This window comes from Schistocerca cancellata, chromosome 1 (assembly GCF_023864275.1).
Source record: "Schistocerca cancellata isolate TAMUIC-IGC-003103 chromosome 1, iqSchCanc2.1, whole genome shotgun sequence".
In the NCBI taxonomy this organism is placed as follows: domain Eukaryota; kingdom Metazoa; phylum Arthropoda; class Insecta; order Orthoptera; family Acrididae; genus Schistocerca; species Schistocerca cancellata.
The window spans coordinates 746,246,322-746,270,913 of record NC_064626.1 but is presented as its reverse complement, the minus strand read 5'-3'; the positions used below and the strand labels follow the sequence as shown (position 1 = coordinate 746,270,913).

Sequence of the window (24,592 nt, the reverse complement as noted above, 5' to 3'; positions counted from 1 at the left end):
CGTAACTTAGTAATAATATATCTAATAAGTAGGACCTACTTCCAAGAGTGTAACAACACCAGTGTAAGTGTACTATGGCTTCTGACCAATCACCGCGTTTGTGATTGTTTGCATCAGGGTTACTCTTATGATGAACAGAGTATAGTTACTGTGCTGCGTAAGATTAAGTGGAGTATGGCAAGAAATTTTCAAGGCTTTACAGAGGTGAAAACGCATTGTGTAATCTTTTCTTGTGGTTGAATTTAGCCTACACGTTGCTGTGTATGGAATTTAGATAAGATATCGAAATTTAATTTAACACTGAGAACAGAGCGGCATATCATTTCGTTCTCCAGCTATTGGGCTTTATGCCCGACAGTCGACTGTGCATTTCCATCCCTGTACATCGGGAATCATGTGGTTAAACAATCGTCATATTTCATAAACGGTTCAAGATATCGAAACGAGGTATTTACAGATGATAATACGCAAATAATGTGATAAACACCCGAAACTTTTATATTCAGTGAGATATGGAAGTAACTCGTCCGCAGCAGTGAAAGGGTCAGCACGATCAATACCACATAAGTTCTCTAAAGATCTCCAAATGGAGTGTGTAGGATCTTCTAGCAGCCGTTCACGTATGAGTCCCATAGACCAGTTGTCAAGTGCACCAACCGCGAAGTTCATTAGCTCGGGTCTGATACCTGCGCCTTTGTTGTCTTCATCTTATTTCTTTCCTTATGATGTTAAACGATTTAGTGCAAAATTTAAATATATTTAAACCGTTAACTTAAATAAATAAAATTTATATAGTCAATTCAGTTAGTTAGTCAAATGGCTATAAGCCACCACACTATAGCATTTTGGTACAAATCTACATGGCCAGCTGGAGTGGCCGAAAGATTATAGGCGCTTCAGTCTGGAACCGCGCGACCGCTACGGTCGCAGGTTCGAATCCTGCCTCGGTCATGGATGTGTGTGATGGCCTTAGGTTAGTTATGTTTAAGTAGTTCTAAGTTCTAGGGGACTGATGACCTCAGATGTTGAGTCCCATAGTGCTCAGAGCCATTTAAACCATTCGAAATCTACATGAGTGCCACTGGGTAAATGCTTACACGTAAGAGCAGAGATCCCAGAAGCATCCAACGTATAGTGCATATGACTACTTAGATTCCAGTGTGCGAGTACAAGAAGCAATGCTACAGTGATGTCATTTATTTGAAACTGAGGCTGTGCAAGCTATTCTTACGATGTAATGTAGTCAATCAAATAGTGCTATTTTTCTGACAAATATTTATTCAGTTTTGAACTTGACAGGCAAAGCGTTAATACTGGTGGAGTAGAAAACAACCCTACTCTTACGTTGTGTAATAATCTAGTGGTGGATAACTGATATGGTGCGCAGGTTCTAACAACCTTACCACAACAAAGGTCAAAATTTTAATAACGATTGTGGTGTTGCTCACGCTGCTAAATGCTGCATTTTCGGGCAACAACTAAGTTATTATGTGGCAGGTGTTATTAGAGCACAGTTAATAATGTCATTTCATGTAATAATGAAAAAACTAGGCACTCATCTTTTTCTGTTTCCCACGCTGGTCTCGTATTATCATGGCTCAATCTTTGAAAATGTAGGTGATTATGATTCCAAGCTCGGATGCAAAGAGGCCTAGGTTTTAATTCTGCTATATTCAAAAGTTATGTAGATGCGTTTCACAAAACACTTTTCAAGATTTAAACTTTTGCTGGACAATGGTGATGTAAAAAAAGAAAAATAAAAAAAAATCAGCACTCCGAAATTAAGTTACACTTCCTTTTAATTGCAATATCACGTGACGCACTAACATCACTTCACAATACAAAACATACTTAAAAACATCTTCCTCACAGTCACTGTTAAAGCTCACATTTTATAAGCTGACTACTTTAAGCGTCTTTCCAACATGACGTCCAAGACTTGACTTTCTCCAGGTCCGACTCTCTAACAACTCAACAACTAACTAATAATCGCTTACGCACCCAAACATCAGAGTTACAACTACGTCAAAGGTCATAGTGACAAAAGAAATAATACACATAAGATCATTGCAATATAAACATATCGATGTATCAAAAATGAAATCAAATCTGAATGTTGTCTCATAAATACGTTAACTACTTTGCAGAAACACAGTAGAATACAGCTGGTATCGAGAGGTTCAGGTGAGGTGCCGTAATGGTTGCGTAATTCAAGTACCATTACAAGGTATAGGAGAACGAGGCTGACCTCCACATTATCCAACGTGACGACGTGCAGTGAACAATACAATAATACGGAAGAGACTTGCAAGCACCGCGCTTCGCATTTGCTGCGTACTATGACTTGAGGATCCGGGTTTGTGACCACCCACAATCTCTTATGTTATTGTCATCATAAACACATCACAATAAGATTTCATCGAAGTTCTGCAGCCGGCCGAGGTGGCCGAGCGGTTCTAGGCGCTGCAGTCTGGAACCGCGCCACCGCTACGGTTGCAGGTTCGAATCCTGCCTCGGGCATGGATGTGTGTGATGTCCTTAGGTTAGTTAGGTTTAAGTAGTAGTTCTAAGTTCTAGGGGACTGATGACCTCAGCAGTTAAGTCTTATGGTGCTCAGAGCCATTTGAACCGTTTTTGAAGTTGTGCAGCTCCAACTTCTGCCGTTACCATGTGCCCTGAGACGTATATATCATTATTCACTCGCCTCTATTCAAGTAGCTAAATTACGGTACAATATATGAGGGATATTCTTTTTTGTTATTTGGCACAGTTGATGATGACTGAACAATTTTAGACCGGAAACATCAGGTTCAGATCAGACCAGACTGAGAATGACGTATACATATATATTCTGACGCGTTGAGGAGTCTGATGTGATTAAGAACATGAATTGAATAACGTAGACAGACTGTCTCTACGTATGGTCGTAATAAACCATGCGACAGGCGCCTACTGCTATAGATGTTTTGTGCCATGTAGTGGTAAGCCGGCCGCGATAGTCGAGCAGTTCTAGGCACTTCAGTCCGGAACCGCACGACTGCTACGGTCGCAGGTTCGAATCCTGCCTCGGGCATGGATGTGTGTTATGTCCTTAGGTTAGTTAGGTTTAAGTAGTTCTAAGTTCTACGGGACTGATGACCTCTGATGTCAAGAGCCAATTGAACCATAAAGTGTTATCACAGATATGTTCCTTTCTATATATACGTATTGGTGTGGCACATGATCTTGAACTGTGTATGAAAAGGTGTCGGCCCTCGTGTGTATATTTAGGACTTCGTACAGAAACAACCGTTCAGTCACAGAATCTCCCAAACTCACTGTAGCTGCCTTTAGTAATGTGGTGGCAGTAATATAGGATTGCGTCGCTGTAGCACATACCTGCATTTAACACCAGCCCAAACCACATATTCCTAACTCAAGCTGGCTCCAGCACTATTTCTTTGGTAATACCATACTAAGTTTGTTTCTGCAATTCGTTTTCAAGTGTCGCTATTTTCAGTGGTGTTGTAACTGTGTTGTGAGCAACTGTTAAATATCACAGTGGGTCCGTAAGCAAACTTTTGTTTCAGAATGGGAAAATCAGAGGACAGTATGCCACAGCCAGCATCAAAGGACACAGCAGCAACTGGTTATGATACGGCAGGAGATCCAGTTATAAAGCCATACAGTGAGGCACCAACTGGAAACGCCACTGCAGAAGATCCTCTAATACCCGGTACGACTGAACAACTCTGTATTTGTCGGTATTAGGCCAAGTCTGTTTGGTATTCTAACGTAAAAAGATGCACATTACTCATTTCCAATGCAATTGTCACATTATGTTAAAAATTCTGTGTCATGCATATCTTTCGTTCTGAATTACTTTGGATTATCACAAGAACTGTAATTCTTTGACTACCACTCAAAGCCGTCGGCTCTGGTGAATAATGTACGTGTTGCGAGATTCGTATATGTGATGACCTGTGCCCTTATAATTCAAAGCCTTGGTCCCCTCAATGTAAAGACTTTCAATGAGCAGTAACTGAGATGACGAACTTCGTGTGCTGTAGATTTTTATTCCCAGACATCATATTCACCATTTGCCTACAAACTCAAACTGGCATTTCTTCACTTTCTTACGCATCTATCTAGCGTCTTTTCATCTTATTTTTATAGTCTGTCATAGTATGAGATACTTTATACAATTGATACTAATCTTCAGAGTGAAATTTTCACTCTGCAGCGGAGTGTGCGCTGATATTAAACTTCCTGGCAGTTTAAAACTGTGTGCCGGACCGATACTCGATTTCGGGCCCTTGCCTTTCGCGGGCAAATAAACCATGTCTGTTCAGTCGTCTGCAGACTGTGTGTCCGGAGACAACGCTTCCAGTGGCTGCGTTAAGGTTCCGAGCAAGGCTACCTGCACTGCTCTATGGCCGTCCGCGCTCACTGATGGTGAGATATCGGTCTTCTTGTGGTGATGTACACTGTGAACGTCCTATACTGTAGCGCCAGTACACGTTTCCTGTCTGCTGCAACCGTTGCCATAATCTTGAGATCACACTTTGTGGCACACGGAGGGCCCTTGCTACGACCTGCTATGTTTGACCAGCCTCCAGTCGCCGTAGTATTCTACCCGTCAAAACGCCATCAATATGTGTTCTTTGAGCCATTTTCAACATAGTCACCATTAGCACGTCTGAAAACGTCTGCACACTTACTCGCTGCAACGTTCTCTGACATGCACCAACACACCTCTGTGTATGTGGACCGCTGCCAGCGCCACCGTGCGACGACCACAGGTCAGATGCACCGCATAGTCATACCCCGAGGTGTTTTAACCCGCAAACCGCCCACCAGATCTTTGTTTGACCATATATCAGCATTATCCTTGATTTATGAGCATGAGTGTAGGATGAAATTATGTTTACTATGCCCTTGGACTACCTTTTATGTCAGTTTTGGGAGACCACAGAGTGACTGTTCTGTATTCCCTGTGCAGGCGGCATGATGAAGGTGCCACTGGCGCTGGGGCCTGAGTCGTGCACCGTCGTATGTCCAGCGTGTTACCAAACCATCCAGACAGACGTGGAGGTCAAAACAACATCCGAGCTAAACGTACTTCCTATCCTATGCGATCTCATTTCGTGAGTATGATTTAAATCTCATTAACATGTAAATTAGTTGTAGATGTAGACGTGATTCAGTTACTGTGTGGTCTAAGTGCAACGCTGGATCTAAACGCTCCCATTTCAACATCCATTCTCGACATTTCTATCTAGAGTATTCCGTATCTTCTACCTACTGAGTAATGTAATACTGAGTTTGCATCTGTTTCTGTCAACAAGATCAACTGTACTCAATTACCAATAGCTTCTCGTTAGTACTTTATTTCTTGCCGTGATGCCTTTTACTGTTTGGGGCCCCCTACTTCTACGGCATTAATTAAAACTTTAATATCTTTTGGTGACCGTATTGGTGTAACAAATTTTGAAACTGCTCCCCAGTTTTTCATGACGTCATCACGAGCAACAGCCATAGAACCTATCCTATACTTTACTATAGTCATTATCTTAAGCTCGGCGGTTTCCTTGACATCACCCTAAAATAACCGATACATTGCGGCACTGGCCTCCCCCTTCTTTGTTTCTGCTTTCTCAGGACACAGACAACACGAAGACATCGCAATACTAATTAAAAAGCTAGATGCTGCCTTAGATGCGTTGGACGTCATAAAAACACCAGAAAATAAGTATGAACTGCAGTACATAACTACTACAATGTTGACTACTTGAGCATATCTAGCGACTCCTCTTTCATTTGAGCGTGCTACATAATTAATTTTTTTTTTAGTTATCAGTCTTCTGAGGAGTGGCGACCCACAGTGAATTCCTCCCCTGCGTTAACCTTTTCATCTCAGAGGAGTACCTGCACCGTGAGTCCTCAGTTATTTTCTGGATGTATCCCAATCTCTGGCCTCCACTACAATTTTTACTCTCTACAGTTCTCTCTAGTACCATAGAAATTATTCCCTGACATGTCCTATCAACCTGTCCTTTTTTCTTGTCCATGTTTTCCATATGTTCTTGAACCGTGAATTTACTTTCGAAACTTTCTCTTAAGAATTTACTTTATTTACTAGCGATTCATCAACAACATTAACACATTTAATCACACTATGTGAGCGTGGAAGTAGTTGCCAGGGAGTAACTGATGAAATCAAAATGAAATTGCTTTTTTTTTAGAAACAGATTTAAAATTATAAGCAGAAAGCACTCTCTAAATATCAACTTACAAGTTATTCAGAGGCAGAAAGAAACAAATTTTTGAGTGTATGAGCTTTTGGGCTGAGAACCTTGCCACTCCATTTTGACACGGCCGTAGTCACGACCGCTGACAACAACAAGACTACGCAGGTGCAAATCTGCAACACACCAGATTACCTTAAAGTAAAAGTTTTAAAAATTCACACAAGCAAGCAAACTATGCACCCCGTAGGATTAAAAGATTAACTTTCCACCGAAGGTGCAACTTGATTTTAACTTGTAAGAAAAGTCTTACGGTGGAAGGGTGGCAACTTTATATACTAAAATGACCATTTAAAAAAAAGCCCATGAAATGCAATCTTAAATAAAATTATACAAGGTTAGCCAAACATGCTCTACAGAACACATATACCCCCTCTCAAGATGATACGCAAGATCAAGTATATTTCAGGAATTAGGCCGTTGCACTTGAAGCAATAAATTCGTTAACACACCGAACCCGACAAACATGGCAGAAGCAGCTATTAACGTACGGCAGATTGATGGGGAGATTACCGAACAACCGAACCGCAGGTTGTTCTAACCCATCCCTACTCCACAAGGGAAAAAACGGACCACCCAATTCATAAATAGCCACCTTCCCGTGGGTGGGCAAACGGAGAAGAATGGTGGGACGACCCCAAAACAAAGCGGCTGGTGAACTCACCAAGAAAACAAGTTGAATTTAACAAGTAAATGAAACAACATATCACCAATCGCTTAACTTCTAACAAACGGCGATTTCTGGCGAAGACCTGGCGCAGCACTCCCAAAACGCTCTCCCGAACCGTCCGCTGCCAGCCGCTTCAACGGACGCAGGAATGCGCGCCGATCTCCCGTCTCGCGGCGTCGCAGCTCGCACCGACGCTCAAGGCGGACAATTCATCTTGTGTCTCAGTGCGCGACCGACCAACCGATCCATCCAACCGCCAATGATCGTTGCCTGAGCAACTCGAGCAGACTGGCGGCCTAACGCGCAGACTCAGATGCAGGAACTCAGCCCCGACAGGGCGACGACTTGTTCTCTCACTGCGCCACAAATTCGGACGAGAGATAGACTAGCAAGCTGAGGACGAGAGACTGACCCCAGACTGACTCCAGACTCACCCAGACTGACCAACTGGCGAGCTCATAGCGCCCCTTAAATGCATGTGAACAGGCAACCTTTCCCCTTTCCCACCAGAGGAAGACACCAAAGCTTCGATTGCCACAGCGGCGCCACCGCCAGGAATAGAGGGCGACTGCTTCACACAACGCGCTGCGGCGCTCTCTCCAAAACAGCAACTTTTACCACGGCTCAGTTACTTTCTTCGTTGATTCTGTGGAGAACCTCTCCATTCCTCATCTTGTAAGTTCACCTGATTTTCAATATCTTCTGGAGCACCACATCTCAAACGCGTCGATTCTCTCGTGTTCCCACTGTCCACGATTCACTACCATAAAATTCTCTGCTCCAAACATAGATTCACAGAAATTTCTTCCTAAAACTATGACCTATGTTTGATACCAGTGAAGTTCTCTTGGCCATAAATGGCCTCATTGCCTGTTCTAGTCTGCTTTTATGTCATCCTCGCTTCGTCCGTAATGGCCTGTTTTGCTTCCAAGGTAGAAGAATTCCCCCACTGTCGTCGACTTCACGATCACTAATGTTGGTCTTACTGTTCTCGTTTCTCAACTTCTCATTACTTTCGTCTTTCTTTGATTTACCCTCCACCCACATTTTGTACTCATTAGACTGTTCATTCCATTCAACATTTCTTGTAATTATTCTTCATTTTTGTTGTGGACTGACAAGACAGCCAGTCCACAGTGACGGGTAACCGAAAGGCACGCGTTTACACAAGCCGGCTGGCGTTAGGTCTGAAACAGGATACGTAATGAATGCTATAAAGAAAAGTACGTAGCTGCAGGAATACTTAACTTTAATCCATCATTTGTATACAGCATTCTGGACGATACAAGTGAGACTCTCTCTAGAAATGGTTAATGGCGCCTTGCTAGGTCGTAGCCATGGACTTAGCTGAAGGCTATTCTAACTATCTCTCGGCTAATGAGAGAAAGGCTTCGTCAGTGTAGTCGCTAGCAAAGTCGTCGTACAACTGGGACGAGTCCTAGTACGTCTCTCTAGACCTGCCGTGTGGTGGCGCTCGGTCTGCAATTACTGACAGTGGCGACACGCGGGTCCGACATGTACTAATGGACCGCGGCCGATTTAAAGCTACCACCTAGCTAGTGTGGTGTCTGGCGGTGACACCACAATTTTCACTTCACTGCCTCTCTGGCGCCTTTACCTTTACTAAAGCCATTGTAATCATCATCTAACAGGCCCTCGATTTTCTTTTCCATTTTTGTGTACATTTCTCGTCAACATTTAAAATGCATGAGTTTTTAAGCTGATTGTGTGATAGTTCGCAAGTCTATTTGCCCTTGGTATGTTCGAAATTGTGTGCCTGATATTTTTCCGAAAGTCTGTCTCTTATATTCTGTAGATCAAGTCGTTAGGCTATCATTTCCTCCCATGATTTTAGAAATTACGATGGGACATCATCTATCCATTCTGCTTTCTCATGTCTTCCAGAGACATTTAAATTCTAGTACTGCATGCCCTATGTCTTCTTTAACGAGTGCAATTTCTTTTCCTATCACAGTCATCAGACGAGGCCTTTAATGTACTCTTTGCACCTATCTGCTCTCTCCTTTGCGTTTAACAGTGGAACTCCCATTTCATTAGCGATCTAGTTTTTAGTTTCACCGAAGACTGTTTTGCTTTTGTATGTGCTGAGTCATTCCTCCCAACGGTCATTTCTTTTTCGATTTCTTCACGTTTTCCCTGCAACTATTTCGCCTTTGCTGCCCTGAACTTCTTATTTATTTCATTCTTAGGGAATTGATGTTGCTGTATTCCTATCTTGCCCTGATCATTTTCGACGATCATTTGGAGTATTTCTTCCGTTACCTAAGGTTTCTTCGCAGTTACCTTTCTTGTACCGATATAAGACTGCCCATAATCTGTGATTGCCCTTTTTAGAGTCGCTCACTCTTCTTCAAGTTCACTGATTACTGAGCTATTCATTATCGCAGTATCCACATCTTTAGCGAATTTCAGAAGAGTCTCACCGTTCCTCTGTACTTAAGTCTCCCACAGTAGGGAAGGGGGGGTATATACGGGCCCTGATAACGACCTTATCGCATCCGGTGTCATGTCAGAAATCCAGTATCGGGTTACACATTTAGGCTCCTTGCTTCCCCCACTCGCTTTCCCCCAGGCAATCACCGGAAACTGATCAAGGTTACCCAGGGGAACCACTCAGGCAATTGTGCTACTTATATCCATGATCACGTAACATAAAAATGTTGGCATCCGCCTCTCCTCCCCTCTGGACCAGTTAGGATCATGAATACCCTCCACATCTTTATCTTTTGTAACTGGGACATATGTGTGATAGGGGTTACTCTGCAGCTGGATATCATAGCTAGGGGATCAGGCTGTATCTATTTGTTAACAACAAATTACGTTAATAAAAGACTACCTTGTACGTTGTATTGTACTTTATCAAACCCATGCTGGTAGGTAATTTCGGCCGTGTGCCGTTATCAAGCTCATTTTCTGTATTACATATCTTGCTCGTCACGTTCTTTTACGTCAGGCTGCTGCACGTAGGGCATGCTACGATGGAGTACGACTTCTGATTTTATGTATGTTAGATAAAAAAATATGATGAGCACGATACATGACACAGGGCCGGCCGTGGTGGCCGAGCGGTTCTAGGCACTACAGTCTGGCACCGCGCGATTGCTACGGTCGCAGGTTCGAATCCTGCCTCGGGCATGGATGTGTGTGATGTCCTTAGGCTAGTTAGGTTCAAGTAGTTCTAAGTTCTAGAGGACTGATGGCCTCAGACGTTACGTCCCATAGTGCTCAGAGCCATTTGAACCACGACACAGGAAATGTGCTTGATACTGGCTCACGGCCGAAATTAACTACAACACGCCTTTAATAAGACACAACACGGCCGTATTTGTAAATACCAATATTACATGACACCACCAGAGACCACGTCCAGGCCCAGACAGGTCTGTAAGTACTCTCATTTTTGTGTATTTTTCCCATATTTTTTGTAGTTTCCCCAGTTTTAAGTAATTTCCGCCATTTTTCCTATTTTATAACCGGAGACACTCTGGAGCATAGGGAGAGGTTATCTCTATGTGTTTATAACAAATTACCTCATTCCAGGTCTGTTCGTTACAACAAACATTATGAGGTACGCGTGGCCTACGGATACAATCTTTCGTTAAAAATCAAAATGAGCTTGGTCGAGTGTTCGAACTCCCTGTGCTTAAAATTTGAATAAAATTCATCAGTAATGGCAGAAGAGTGTCGGCTTAAGAATTCACCCTCATCCCGCCAACGGCCTTGTCAGAGACGGCGGACAGAGGTTGAGGACACTCAGCTATCCTTGGGGTAGGAAACTGCACCTAAAGGTGGAAGTATCAGCAATGGTCAACTCGTGAGGATGAAGAAAGCAATGGAAACCACTGAATTAAAGACACATAATGTGCATCCGCAGGACTTGTGGTCTGTAACTGAGAAAGATGTCATGATAATCTTTACATTGGCAAATGATTCCGGAATAGCCCCCTTTCGCTTCTCCGGGAGGGAACTGCCAAGGGGGAGGCGACCACAAGAAAAAGACTGAGTAACCAACGAAAGGATAACGTTCTACGTGTCGGCTATGGAACGTCAGAAGTTAGAACGGGATAGGGAAGCTATAACATCTGAAACAGGGAATGCTAGATATAGTAGGCGACAGCGACGTTAAATGGAAAGAAGACAAGGATTCCTGTGCAGATGAGTATGAGATAAAATCAACAATAGCTGAAAATGGTATAACGAAAGTAGGATTCGTTGTGAATAGGAAGATAGGACAGAGAGTGAGTTACTGTGCACAGTTCAGTGATACGGTTGTTCTTATCAGCATCGATAGCGAACCAACACCAACAACAAAAGTTTGAGCGGAGGATGAGGAGGTAGAGGATATACAGGGTTATTACAAATGATTGAAGCGATTTCACAGCTCTACAATAACTTTATTATTTGAGATATTTTCAAAACGCTTTGCACACACATACAAAAACTGAAAAAGTTTTTTTTGACATTCACAAATGTTCGGTATGTGATCCTTTAGTGATTCGGCAGACATCAAGCCGATAATCAAGTTCCTCCCACACTCGGCGCAGCATGTCCCCATCAATGAGTTCGAAAGCATCGTTGATGCGAGCTCGCAGTTCAGGCACGTTTCTTGGTAGAGGAGGTTTAAACACTGAATCTTTCACATAACCCCACAGAAAGAAATCGCGTGGGGTTAAGTCGGGAGAGCGTGGAGGCCATGACATGAATTGCTGATCATGATCTCCACCACGACCGATCCATCGGTTTTCCAATCTCCTGTTTAAGAAATGCCAAACATCATGATGGAAGTGCGGTGGAGCACCATCCTGTTGAAAGATGAAGTCGGCGCTGTCGGTCTCCAGTTGTGGAATGAGCCAATTTTCCGCGGGCTACGCGTGAAACTTGCCCGCACGCGTTCAACCGTTTCTTCGCTCACTGCAGGCCGACCCGTTGATTTCCCCTTACAGAGGCATCCAGAAGCTTTAAACTGCGCATACCATCACCGAATGGAGTTAGCAGTTGGTGAACCTTTGTTGAACTTCGTCCTGAAGTGTCGTTGCGCTGTTATGACTGACTGATGTGAGTGCATTTCAAGCACGACATACGCTTTCTCGGCTCCTGTCGCGATTTTGTCTCACTGCGCTCTCGAGCGCTCTGACGGCAGAAACCTGAAGTGCGGCTTCAGCCGAACAAAACTTTATGAGTTTTTCTACGTATCTGTAGTGTGTCGTGACCATATGTCACTGAATGGAGCTACAGTGAATTTATGAAATCGCTTCAATCATTTGTAATAGCCCTGTATATGACAATATTGAACGGGTAATTCAGTAGGTAAAGGGAGATGAAAATGTAATCGACACAGGGGACTGGAATGCGGTTGTAAGGGAAGGAGTAGAAGAAAAGGTTACGGGAGAACATGGGCTTGCTAGTACGATTGAGAGAGGAGAAATACTAACAGAGTTCTGCAATAAATTTCAGCTACTAATAGTGAATACTCTGTTCAAGAACCACACACATCATGTGCCTTTTGCACAGCCCTACTAACCTGACTTCCACTGCGTGATGTATTCTACTTCAGGGCCTCTGAACCTCTTCTCTGTAGCCAAGTGTGTACCGACATCACCCAAGAGAACAGTTACTGCTGTTTTATCTCCTTCTGTCAGTATATAATCTAGCGTGTTCCAAAATTGGTTCGTTTCCGCTTTGTCTGTTCTGCTTTTATTGTTTGTGGGTGCATTTGCAGTTATCTCTGTATCGGTTTTGTCTCCTATCTTCATCGTCATCTCCTTCTCGCCCTCCCACTCAGTAACACAAGCCAAGCTGTATATGTCTACCAAAAGTGCTGTGCCAGATATAAAAGCCTGTAGCTTAACCCTATAATATGTGTTACCTTTAATATTGCACATTTTTCTGACTCCAGTGTGTTCCCATCCGTGAATCTTGTTTCTGGCAATGTCAGGACACCAATTTCATACTCGTTTATGCTGTCCAGCTTTGCCACATCGATATAAAAAATTCTATTTGTGTGTACCAATCATTTTTCAGCTATGAATGCTTTGCATCTTCAGTGGTCTACAATACAAAGAAAATAATTTACATATACATTTTTGATATGAGATATGTAGTGAGTCTTAGTAGCTCAGTTAGATCTATTTCTGTTTGCTACTCTATGGCTATGTTTTTTATAGTTACATTTGTTTATGTCCTATTCATGCCTCAATTTATTGTCCTGTATGCGCTCCCTCCATCTCTCTCTCTCCCTCTCTCTCTCTCTCTCCCTCTCTCTCTCTCCCTCCCTCCCTCCCTCCATTATACCATAAGATTGCAATGACTCTTTTATCCCAGTGTGATGGTTATTTTCCTTTATTAGATGCTCTGAATATGTGGAATGGCAACATTTGGCTTCAGTGCCCTTGTATGTTCTTTGTGCAGCCCAATATATTTAGAGTTGCAGCTGTTACATATTAATTCATATAGTTCTGAACTGTTGCATTTATCTTTCTCTGTTTTCAGAGTGTTTACTTTCTTCTGTATTGTTGTTTTTATCTCTACGGATGGGTTAATTCAATGTTTTTTGAAGATGCTAATAATCTTCAGACTGAGATGGTTGTGGTATGTGTCTTTTGTGTTGAGGGATCTGTTATCTGGCGTGAAAGTGCATTGTGTTATTGTTATGTCTTGGCATATCTGGACTGTTTTCAGTTCTGCTGTCTTCTTTAATGGCATTACATAGTTTGTCTACCATGTTGCTGTTGTATCCATTGTTTCGTGCTATGGTGATGAATATAATTAGTTGTTCTTGATTGTTCTTTTTGCTTAGAGGTATTCTGCCCAGTTTGCATCCTTTTTGAAGCTGTGTCTGCTGTTATATTATGTGATTTTGAGGTCAAAGAATTATATTGTCCATTGTGTTTCCAGGATGGTACATGGTATTTAGTTTTGTAGTTAAGTACATTTGTGCAAATTCTGTAGTGCAAAACGTGGGAATACTCTTGAAATTATAACAGATCTCCCACGAATATCATCTTTACGTATTTTCTGGCTGGTTCTCAGTACTGGTGCTCATGAACTTTTTGTACGAAGTTATTATACGAAGTTATTGTATGTTTTTGACATCTTTCAATATGTTTTTCATTCTTGTTTCAAGATTTCAATCAAATTTTCGTTCCCCAGTACTATTTTTGTAATATCTCTTTTTATTATTCATGTATTCCTGTTTATCCATGAGCACTACGGTATTACTTTTGTAGGAAATGTTCCTATATCCTGATTGTTTTCATTTATTGACTTAAATGTGAGTGCTTCTTTGTTATCTTTCTTTTTGTTTCTGTGGGTTTTCCTTGTTTTTTGATGATACCGTTTACTTGTTTTGTTATCAGTTTGCATTAATCCTAGTTTTATCTCCTTGTGCTACAATATGTTCTTTTTCCATTATGATGTCCTGATGTCTGCATTTTTTAATTCAGTCTCATTAATGTTGTATTTGTGATTGTAGTGTGTGTATGTATGTGTGTGTTTTCTCCTGCAGTTGTTTCCTCATGACTGTATTTAATTCTGTCTTTCGTGTATTCAGTTGTTCTGTCGATACTTTCTTAGCTATCTGTTCTCCTTTATCTGTCATCTGTCACAGGATTATTCAGGTAAATCTCTACCTACAGGTACGAACGTAACAGGTTTTTGTTTAGCTCAAGTTTTTTTGCATATTGCTGCCAGATTTCATTATTTAACCAAGATCGTTGTGCTGTTAACTTGGATTCTTGTTCTGCTTGAAAATCACAACATTAATGTAATTTCAAAGCACTTGCTATTGTTCACAACTTCTGTTGAATTTCATATTATTTCTTGTCCTGTGGAACTGGATGAGGGCCATCTTATATGTGATGTAGGCCTGTAAATTTTAAGAGTTATGTCGAGGACTTGTTTTAGTTTGCTAGCTTTCGTCATGGTATGTAAATGGTTTTTAATTTAAAGATCCCTTTTTGGGCTTATCTCTAACGTCTGATTCATTCTGGATGCTGTGCTACTCGGGAATTCAGTCTCTCCCTTCTATGGTGAGGCTGGCTTCCTAGAATCAGATAGCCTGTTTGTGCCACCCAGAGTCTATGGAGGATTAAGTACCCTTGGGGTAAATTACTGTTTATTATGTGCTCCATGGCTACTTCCCAAATCAAAGCATTAATTGAGCTACTACAGTGGCAGTAGTGGGATTACAACTGAGGTAGTGAGATCTATAGGATATATAGCGGTCAGTCCTGCAAAGGTGAACTTCTCTGACTCTTCTGGAACTCTTCTGAAACACACACACATCACGTTTGTTCCTGTCACAGCCCATACAATGTATGGATTTTAACTTCAGTTTCAGTCTGAAGAGAAAGCCTCTTCTCTGCCTTTGGGATTATCACCTCCTTCCGCCATAGAAGGCGTTGATTTCCTTCATTTGTCACCCTCCTAGACATGTCTCTTTACTGGGAAATATTGTCCAGAGCCAGACAAACTCAGGTTTTTCAACAAAGTATTATTCTTCCAGAGACCGACTACATGACATATATGTTTGTAATTACCTGCGTGTACATTATTTCGTTTAATAAAAAATTGGGAAAAGACGTTGATGCACATTTGCACATGCACTGGTCAGCCGGAACATAATGACAACCTGCATAATAACCATTATGTCCACCTTTTGCATGGATAACAGCAGCGTCACTTCATGGCATGGAAGAAATGAGGCCTTGGAGAGAACTGGCAGCACATCTGCACGCAAGACTCACCTAATTCCCGTAAATTCCTGTGAGGGGGGCGATAAGATCTCATCCCACGTTCAATTGCCTTTCGTATGTGTTCGTATTTGATCCGGTTTAATTCGGGTGATTTGGGGGGTCAGCACATCTATTGAAACTCTCCAATGCGTTCCTCGAACCACTCCATCACACTCCTGATCTTGTGACATAACGCATTATCTTGCTGAAAAATGTCACTGTCTTTGGCAAATGTGATCCAAATGAAGAGGTGTACGTAGTCTGCAAACAGTGTACGATAGTCTTTGGCCATCATGGTGCCTTGCATGAGCTCCACTGGATCTATGGATGCCCATATGAATGTTCCTCAGAGCATAATGAAGCAGCCGAAAGTAGTATGACGAAATACGTGACATTGCTGCCAAATTTATTCAAGATGGTGGATCCAAGATGGCAGTGTTAGATGCAGCAACGTCGTAATGGCGATAAGTTCAAATATTGGCAGGAAAAAAGGTCAATTGGGCCTCCTCCACTAACCTAACTCCCTCCCCTCACGTCCCCAAGAAAATGGTGGGAAAATTTTGACGTGAAATAACGGCGGGAAAAAAGGTCAGTTGGGCTACCTTCACTAAACTAAGTAATCCAACGACCATCTCTTCCTAGGAATTGGTGGGAAAAGGACTGTCTATGCTGGACTGCTGGATTTTGCATGCATTGTTTATTTATACAATTTGGGGACGCTGATGTACAGACACGTTCACTACGCGTAAAACTGGCAAAATAATGCATGTGTAACGCTCTGCAGGCACGTTAACAACGCTTAAGCAGCCGAAATAATGCAGTGCACAAACACTCATTGCATATAAAAATGTAATAAAGATCTATTCCCTACAGGGGTCCTTGATTGCGTAACGCGCTGATAACGGACTTAGACTCTACAGGCAGCAGCGGGCTGGTGTTATGCCGAACGCGCGCTGTAGTAACACTAGCAGCGCGCGTACCCTGGTGCGCCTGCCTAGCGCCGAGCGAAGTCGGGCGGCTTGCGTCACCGTACTTGTTGTACTTGCTGAGAATGTAACAGTAACTGGAGACATTGCTTTGTACTATAATTATTAATAAAATGTGATCCTTGACGTCTGTAACCGCTAGACGTACATCGCGAACCGGGGCTCAAGGATGCAACAGTTTGAAAAAAATTCGAAAACATAGTGCTGCACTGCCCGCTGAGCGCCTAGCGAGTCGGTGACTCACGGGATAACTCCCGCCTGCTGCTGCCTGCAGAGTCTAAGTCCGTTATCAGCGCATTACGTAATCAAGGTCAACCACACTCTATATAAGCGGGCAGTGCACGCCAGCTGAACCGTTCCGCTGGGAGCTTTGTCTGCAACAGCATTGAAGCACTATGCCTCGTCGACGTGTGTATCGTCAACGCCGCCACCGCATTCCAGTCTACAAACATATTATAAGCCTCGAAAATAAACTTGGAGGCAACGTAATACCTCAAGCAGTAATCTTAAATGGACCTACACTCCTGGAAATTGAAATAAGAACACCGTGAATTCATTGTCCCAGGAAGGGGAAACTTTATTGACACATTCCTGGGGTCAGATACATCACATGACCACACTGACAGAACCACAGGCACATAGACACAGGCAACAGAGCATGCACAATGTCGGCACTAGTACAGTGTATATCCACCTTTCGCAGCAATGCAGGCTGCTATTCTCCCATGGAGACGATGGTAGAGATGCTGGATGTAGTCCTGTGGAACGGTTTGCCATGCCATTTCCACCTGGCGCGTCAGTTGGACCATCATTCGCGCTGGACGTGCAGACCGTGTGAGACGACGCTTCATCCAGTCCCAAACATTCTCAATGGGGGACAGATCCGGAGATCTTGCTGGCCAGGGTAGTTGACTTACACCTTCTAGAGCACGTTGGGTGGCACGGGATACATGCGGACGTGCATTGTCCTGTTGGAACAGCAAGTTCTCTTGCGGTCTAGGAATGGTAGAACGATGGGTTCGATGACGGTTTGGATGTACCGTGCACTATTCAGTGTCCCCTCGACGATCACCAGTGGTGTACGGCCAGTGTAGGAGATCGCTCCCCACACCATGACGCCGGGTGTTGGCCCTGTGTGCCTCGGTCGTATGCAGTCCTGATTGTGGCGCTCACCTGCACGCCGCCAAACACGCATACGACCATCATTGGCACCAAGGCAGAAGCGACTCTCATCGCTGAAGACGACACGTCTCCATTCGTCCCTCCATTCACGCCTGTCGCGACACCACTGGAGGCGGGCTGCACGATGTTGGGGCGTGAGCGGAAGACGGCCTGACGGTGTGCGGGACCGTAGCCCAGCTTCATGGAGACGGTTGCGAATGGTCCTCGCCGATACCCCAGGAGCAACAGTGTCCCTAATTTGCTGGGAAGTGGCGGGGCGGTCCCCTACGGCACTGCGTAGGATCCTAAGGTCTTGGCGTGCATCCGTGCGTCGCTGCGGTCCGGTCCCAGGCACGTGCACCTTCCGCCGACCACTGGCGACAACATCGATGTACTGTGGAGACCTCACGCCCCACGTGTTGAGCAATTCGGCGGTACGTCCACCCGGCCTCCCGCATGCCCACTATACGCCCTCGCTCAAAGTCCGTCAACTGCACATACGGTTCACGTCCACGCTGTCGCGGCATGCTACCAGTGTTAAAGACTGCGATGGAGCTCCGTATGCCACGGCAAACTGGCTGACACTGCCGGCGGCGGTGCACAAATGCTGCGCAGCTAGCGCCATTCGACGGCCAACACCGCGGTTCCTGGTGTGTCCGCTGTGCCGTGCGTGTGATCATTGCTTGTACAGCCCTCTCGCAGTGTCCGGAGCAAGTATGGTGGGTCTGACACACCGGTGTCAATGTGTTCTTTTTTCCATTTCCAGGAGTGTATATACTTCCGAGGCTGCAGGGTTAATTTTACTCTGGATGTCGCTACTGGAAATTCTGGTAGTGGTTGGTTTACCCTAGCCATTGTTCGTTGTGTAAACGCCTCACATCCTGGACTCGAATCCTTAGCGGAATGATGACCAGATGTGTCGGGTGCGCATGCCGGTCCAACATGTCCCACATGCGAAACGCCTCTGAGCGCATGCTGTTTACCTAGCCACTGTCACTGGTGTGCTGGCACATCGCCTTTTTACCTGTGGGTACAGCGCCAGTCTAATTGCCAAGCGGAATGTTTGCCTAGTGACCCACCCTCGCAGGCACAGCTAAAAGGTTTTCACTGTTGTACTGACGTCTCAAGTCTATGTAAGTCTCCCTCTAGACGCACCATAGAAATCTATTGCAATGCTTCCAGAAAATGTTTATGAAAATATCCCAGACTAACACAGGATGTATTCTTCCTAGCAATCCTAATGGGACAGCCCATGTGTAACTCTTCCTCGAAATTGTAAAGTGCTGCTTTCAACATATATATCTGAAACGGTAAACGTTCGCTCCTGTTTTTACCGTTAAAAACACTTCATTATGTCTGTGTATGCTTGTGAAAACACCGTTAATCATAAAAGCATTCTTGTTGTTCGGAAAGAGAGCACTCTCTAGGCACAGCCAAAAAAATCGGGACAATAATGCAAACAGAATGCGTAAAGAAAAAAAAAATAGTTGGACTTTTTTGTGTCCTACAGGTGCTGGTCTGGAGATGTCCTAACGCCACAGTGGCAGACGAGGGACAGCATCCCACCAGAGATAGATAGTCTGTTTCAACTTGTCATTGAACACTTGAACATCTGGTTGGTCTCAGAACTTTCCATAGGTATCTTTCCCCCATCTTGTTGAACCAATCTCTGAAAGATCCTTTGTCCCAGCACAAAGAATGTCTTGTGAACTAATGGATCATACTGATAGACTATTACTGAATTTACCCACCAAACTGCTGCTACTGCTGCTGCTGCCAGTATGGGAGCACTGTCTGCAATCTTTTTTCTTGAGACAAGACTTTCAGCAGCAAAACTATTTTGTGCTGATCGCCATATTGCACTGACAGTTAAAGGCTGCAGAAGTGGTCTACAGATCATTAAATATGGAAAGACATTCCGTCAATTACACTACTCTGCTACTGCCGAGGAAAGCTTGAATATTTCAGCTTGAAGCTGATCTCCAACCTGGCGGTATCACCACATGTAATATCGATGCAGTACACACAAAAAATGGATCAAATGGCTCTGAGCACTATTGAACTTCTGACGTTATCAGTCCACTAGAACTTAGAACTGCTTAAACCTGACTAACCTAAGGACATCACAGACATCCATGCCCGAGGCACGATTCGAACCTGCGACCGTAGCAGTCGCAGGGTTCTGAACTGAAGCGCCTAGTACACACACAATTCTTATCTAGCTCCATACCAAATCACCATTTCTGCATCCTGCATATAACTGTCGACCTCCAGCCAGCCGTATATATACCATGAAGACAGACAGCATAAGCACAAGCACCATATGTACTCTTCGCAGCAGTATATACTTCCCGCGAGGTTGGATGGTCATCCAGTGCAGCCAACGGTCCCAAGTCATCTGCCCCCAAACAGACACATGTCCTATGCATGACCAGAGCACCCTCAGCAGACCAAGGTCACTCTCCGAACTGTTGTACAAAGGCTGGGTCAGTTCTCGTTGGCACAAAGGCGTTACTGCTTCTGACCCCCACCTGCTGACTTGCTTGCTTTTTATACGCATCTCCAGACTCTGGGATTATAAGAACATGTGTATCTTCATGTAGTTCACCACAATATCATACCATTTACGCGATACTTCTCGATATCAAGCACATAGAAATATCACTTGCACAGCAGTATCGCTTTCACAGTATAATTGCGAAGTTACAGACTGCAAATTATTTCTCTAGAAACCTGAAACCTTTGCGAGGTGTAGCAAGGTGGGACGTGTTGTAAACCATGGAGAACGAGAACATATCTCCTCTGCGAAGACCTTTACGTGAAAACGTGAAAAAAAATTGTGAAAACTGATAATTCCTCTCACGAATACCGATGACGGTGATATAACAGATTCCAAGCCATCCTCATAATGTACGAAGACAACCAAGGTGTTTCTCATGCCTATAGAACCAGCAAACGCGTCTTTCACCTGTCCTTCACCTGCTAGATGCACACAATACACACCACAGTTGATGTTCTTCAACCAAATAACCAAATAATGCCCTAGCGCAAACAGACGTGCATACTGAATCTTCTCAAATTTCCATGGAGTGCACACGCCACAGCGAAGGCTCTCCAACACAAACTGAGTATTAATTCGTTATTCAGCCGTCTAGAGGGCGATATGGTTAGGTCAGCTACATTCCTGTACCCCACTCGCCCTCTCCATTTGGCCTGCTCCTGCCGTAATCCAGAAATGTGATTAGTTATCGTCACAGCCACCGCCGCTGCATGCCTAGCACCCCCAGACAGAATCGTCCTAGGAAACTGACGAAATATACACTACTGGCCATTAAAATTGCTACACCACGAATATGACGTGCTACAGACGCGAATTTAACCGACAGGAAGAAGATGCTGTGATATGCAAATGATTAGCTTTTCAGTGTATTCACACAAGGTTGGCGCCGGTGGCGACATCTACAACGTGCTGACATGAGGAAAGTTTCCAACCGATTTCTCATACACAAACAGCAGTTGACCGGCGTTGCGTGGTGAAACGTTGTTGTGATGCCTCGTGTAAGGAGGAAAAATGCGTACCATCACGTTTCCGACTTTGATAAAGGTCGGGTTGTAGCCTATCGCGATTGCGGTTTATCGTATCGCAACATTTCTGCTCGCGTTGGTCGAGATCCAATGACTGTTAGCAGAATACGGAATCGGTGGGTTCAGGACGGTAATACGGAACGCCGTGCTGGATCCCAACGGCCTCGTATCACTAGCAGTCGAGATGACAGGCATCTTATCTGCATGGCTGTAACGGATCGTGCAGCCACGTTTCGACCCGTGAGTCAACAGATGGTGACATTTGCAAGACAACAACCATCTGCACGAACAGTTCGACGACGTTTGCAGCAGCATGGACTATCAGCTCGCAGACCATGGCTGCTGTTACCCTTGACGCTGCATCACAGACAGGAGCGCCTGCGATGTTGTACTCAACGACGAACCGGGGTGCTCGAATGGTAAAACATATTTCGGACGAATCCAGGTTCTGTTTACAGCATCATGATGGTCGCAACCGTGTTTGGTGACATCGCGGTGAACGCACATTGGAAGCGTGTATTCGTCATCGACATACTGGCGTCTCACCAGGTGTGATGGTATGAGGTGCTATTGGTTACACGTCTCGGTCACCTCTTGTCGCACCGACGGCACTTTGAACAGTGGACGTTACATTTCCGATGTGTTACGACCCGTGGCTCTACCTTTCATTCGATGCCTGCGAAACCCTACATTTCAGCAGGATAATGCACGACCGCATGTTGCAGGTCCCGTACGGGTTTTTCTGGATACAGAAAATGTTCGACTGCTGCCCTGGCCAGCACATTCTCCAGATCTCTCACCAATTGAAAACGTCTGGTCAATGGTGGCCGAGCAACTGGCTCATCACAATACGCCAGTCACTACTATTGATGAACTATGGTGTCGTGTTGAAACTGCATGGGCAGCTGTACCTGTACACGCCATCCAACTCTATTTGACTCAATGCCCAGGCGTATCAAGGTCGTTATTACGGTCAGAGGTGGTTGTTGTGGGTACTGATTTCTCAGGATGTAAGCACCCAAATCGCGTGAAAATGTAATCATATGTCAGTTCTAGTATAATATAATTGTCGAATTAACACCCGTTTATCATCTGCATTTGTTCATGGTGTAGCAATTTTAATGACCAGTAGTGGATTTTTGATCGCTGTACTTACAATTAAATATTGCGATTTCAGTCTCAATCGGATGACTTTCAACAACGCGTGAAGTATTGGAAATACCCCCTCTAGACGACTGTGGCTCTGGAAACGGAAATATCTGTACCAGTCATATGACTTGACATAATTTTCCAAGTAAAAAAACAAAATCTTTCATTCCCTTTGCGGCTATCGCAGTATTCCACGTCAAATCCATATCTTCCCTTACGACAGGGTATATCCATTTTCTTTGCACAGGTCGGAACACACAGACATACATCATAAGCCTGATGGTATGTATTTTCCGTCGGAACGAAAAGTGATGTCATGATGGCGTGGTTAGAAGTGACATAAAATCGACAGAATTACGAAAAAGTACGGAAAATACGCGTAAATTGACGAAAAACACATTAAATGCGGGAAGTTGAGGAAGTACTTGCATGTCTTTCTGTTGGCGCAGAACAACTCTTGTACATGGGAACGAGTATGCGACAGGAAAAGGAAAACGGGAAAACGTTGACATGGAAGCACCGGTAACGAGAGAAAGAGTCGTTTTTTTTTCGTTTTGGCAGCGTTCTGCTGTATGTATTTTGAGGTAATAGTGGTACACACGAGTTGACTGCTGTCTCTGATGCTTTGCTGGGAAAAAAATGACAATAGCAGAGCAGTGTAATTGAGGAAGTGTCTTTCTATATTCAATGATCTTTAGTCCACTTTTGCAGGCTTTAACTGCCAGTGCAATATGGTGATCAGCACAAAATAGTTTTGCTGCTGAAAGTCTTGTCTCAAGAAAGAAAACTGCAGACAGTGCTCCCATACCGGTAGCAACAGCAGTTTGCTGGGTAAATTCAGTAAGAGTCAATCAGAATACTCCATTTGTTATGCAAAGCCATCGGAGCCTCTACAGGCTGGTTAAAACAAGATGGGGGAACGGTATCTATGGAACGTTCTGAGAGTAACGTGATGTCTTCTTTGTACAAGTGTTCTAAAACAAGTTGAAACAGACTTTCCATCTATGGTGGGATGCTGTCCCTCATCCGCATTAGGACATCTCCAGACCAGCAGCTGTAGGACACCGAAAATTCCAGCTATTTTTTTCTCTTCTTTAGGAGAGTGCTTCGAATTCTCTTTCCAAATAACAATAACGCTTTTTTGATTAACGGTGTTTTCGCAAGCATGCACAGATGTGATGAAGGCTTTTAACGGTGAGAATAGGAGCGAATGTTTAACGTTCCTGAGACATATGTTGAAAGCAGGACTTTACAAGTTCCAGAAAGAGTAACATGTGACGGATGGGCTGTCCCATTAGGATTACTAAGAAGAACGCATTCTGTTATTCAGGGATATTTGCGTAAACATTTTCTGAATGCATTGCAGCAGATTTCTATAGGATGTCCAGAGGGAGATTTACATAGACGTGAGACGTCAGTATAAAAGTGACAATCTTTTAACTGCACCTGTGAGGATGGGTCGCTAGACAAACTTCTCACTGTTTCGCTGATAGCAACCCCCAGAAGTTGTCACCCATCCACAAAACTCAACCCCAACTCAAACAAGCATTGTCAGTCAATCATTATGTGGTAACAAACAGCGCACCAATGCACGGATGGGATGGAAAAGACACCATCACTGTACTGTAATAATAAGCAACACAACTGATAGCTCAAACAATCTTAGCAATTTTACAGTAACTTCATCAACGGCCAGTGATGTGACAGCATGTTTCGCCAGTTTCATAGCAAAACCGCCCCTTCTCTATTTTGCGACTATCACTGCGAATGTAGACAGATGTCCATTCACTTTTAATTCTCGAACACACAAACCATCAAAGTATACCAGAAAGCACTCTACATAGTTCTAACACCTCGAGCATAGTGCTTAATTTACGATCTATCTCTCCGCGTATGAGAGTCACAGAGCATCGTCACTGTCTAAGGTTAAAATTAGAGAATGAAAGACCCTCCTCACACTGTTATTGACCAGCCCGCCCTGCAACAGCGTCACCAAATTAA

At 43.9% G+C, this 24,592-nt stretch overlaps 1 protein-coding gene across 2 annotated transcripts in view; it reads left to right on the top strand.

Moving 5' to 3' along the window:
- LOC126185814 (uncharacterized) overlaps positions 1 to 24,592 on the top strand; it is a 74,436-nt gene that overhangs the window by 45,068 nt on the left and 4,776 nt on the right. For both annotated transcript variants that reach the window (XM_049928161.1, XM_049928160.1), the window contains 2 exons: positions 3,570 to 3,715; positions 4,982 to 5,126. In XM_049928161.1, coding sequence (XP_049784118.1) covers positions 3,571 to 3,715; positions 4,982 to 5,126 — 290 coding nt within the window. In that variant the 5' untranslated portion in view covers position 3,570. The remainder of the gene's footprint in view (positions 1 to 3,569; positions 3,716 to 4,981; positions 5,127 to 24,592) is intronic.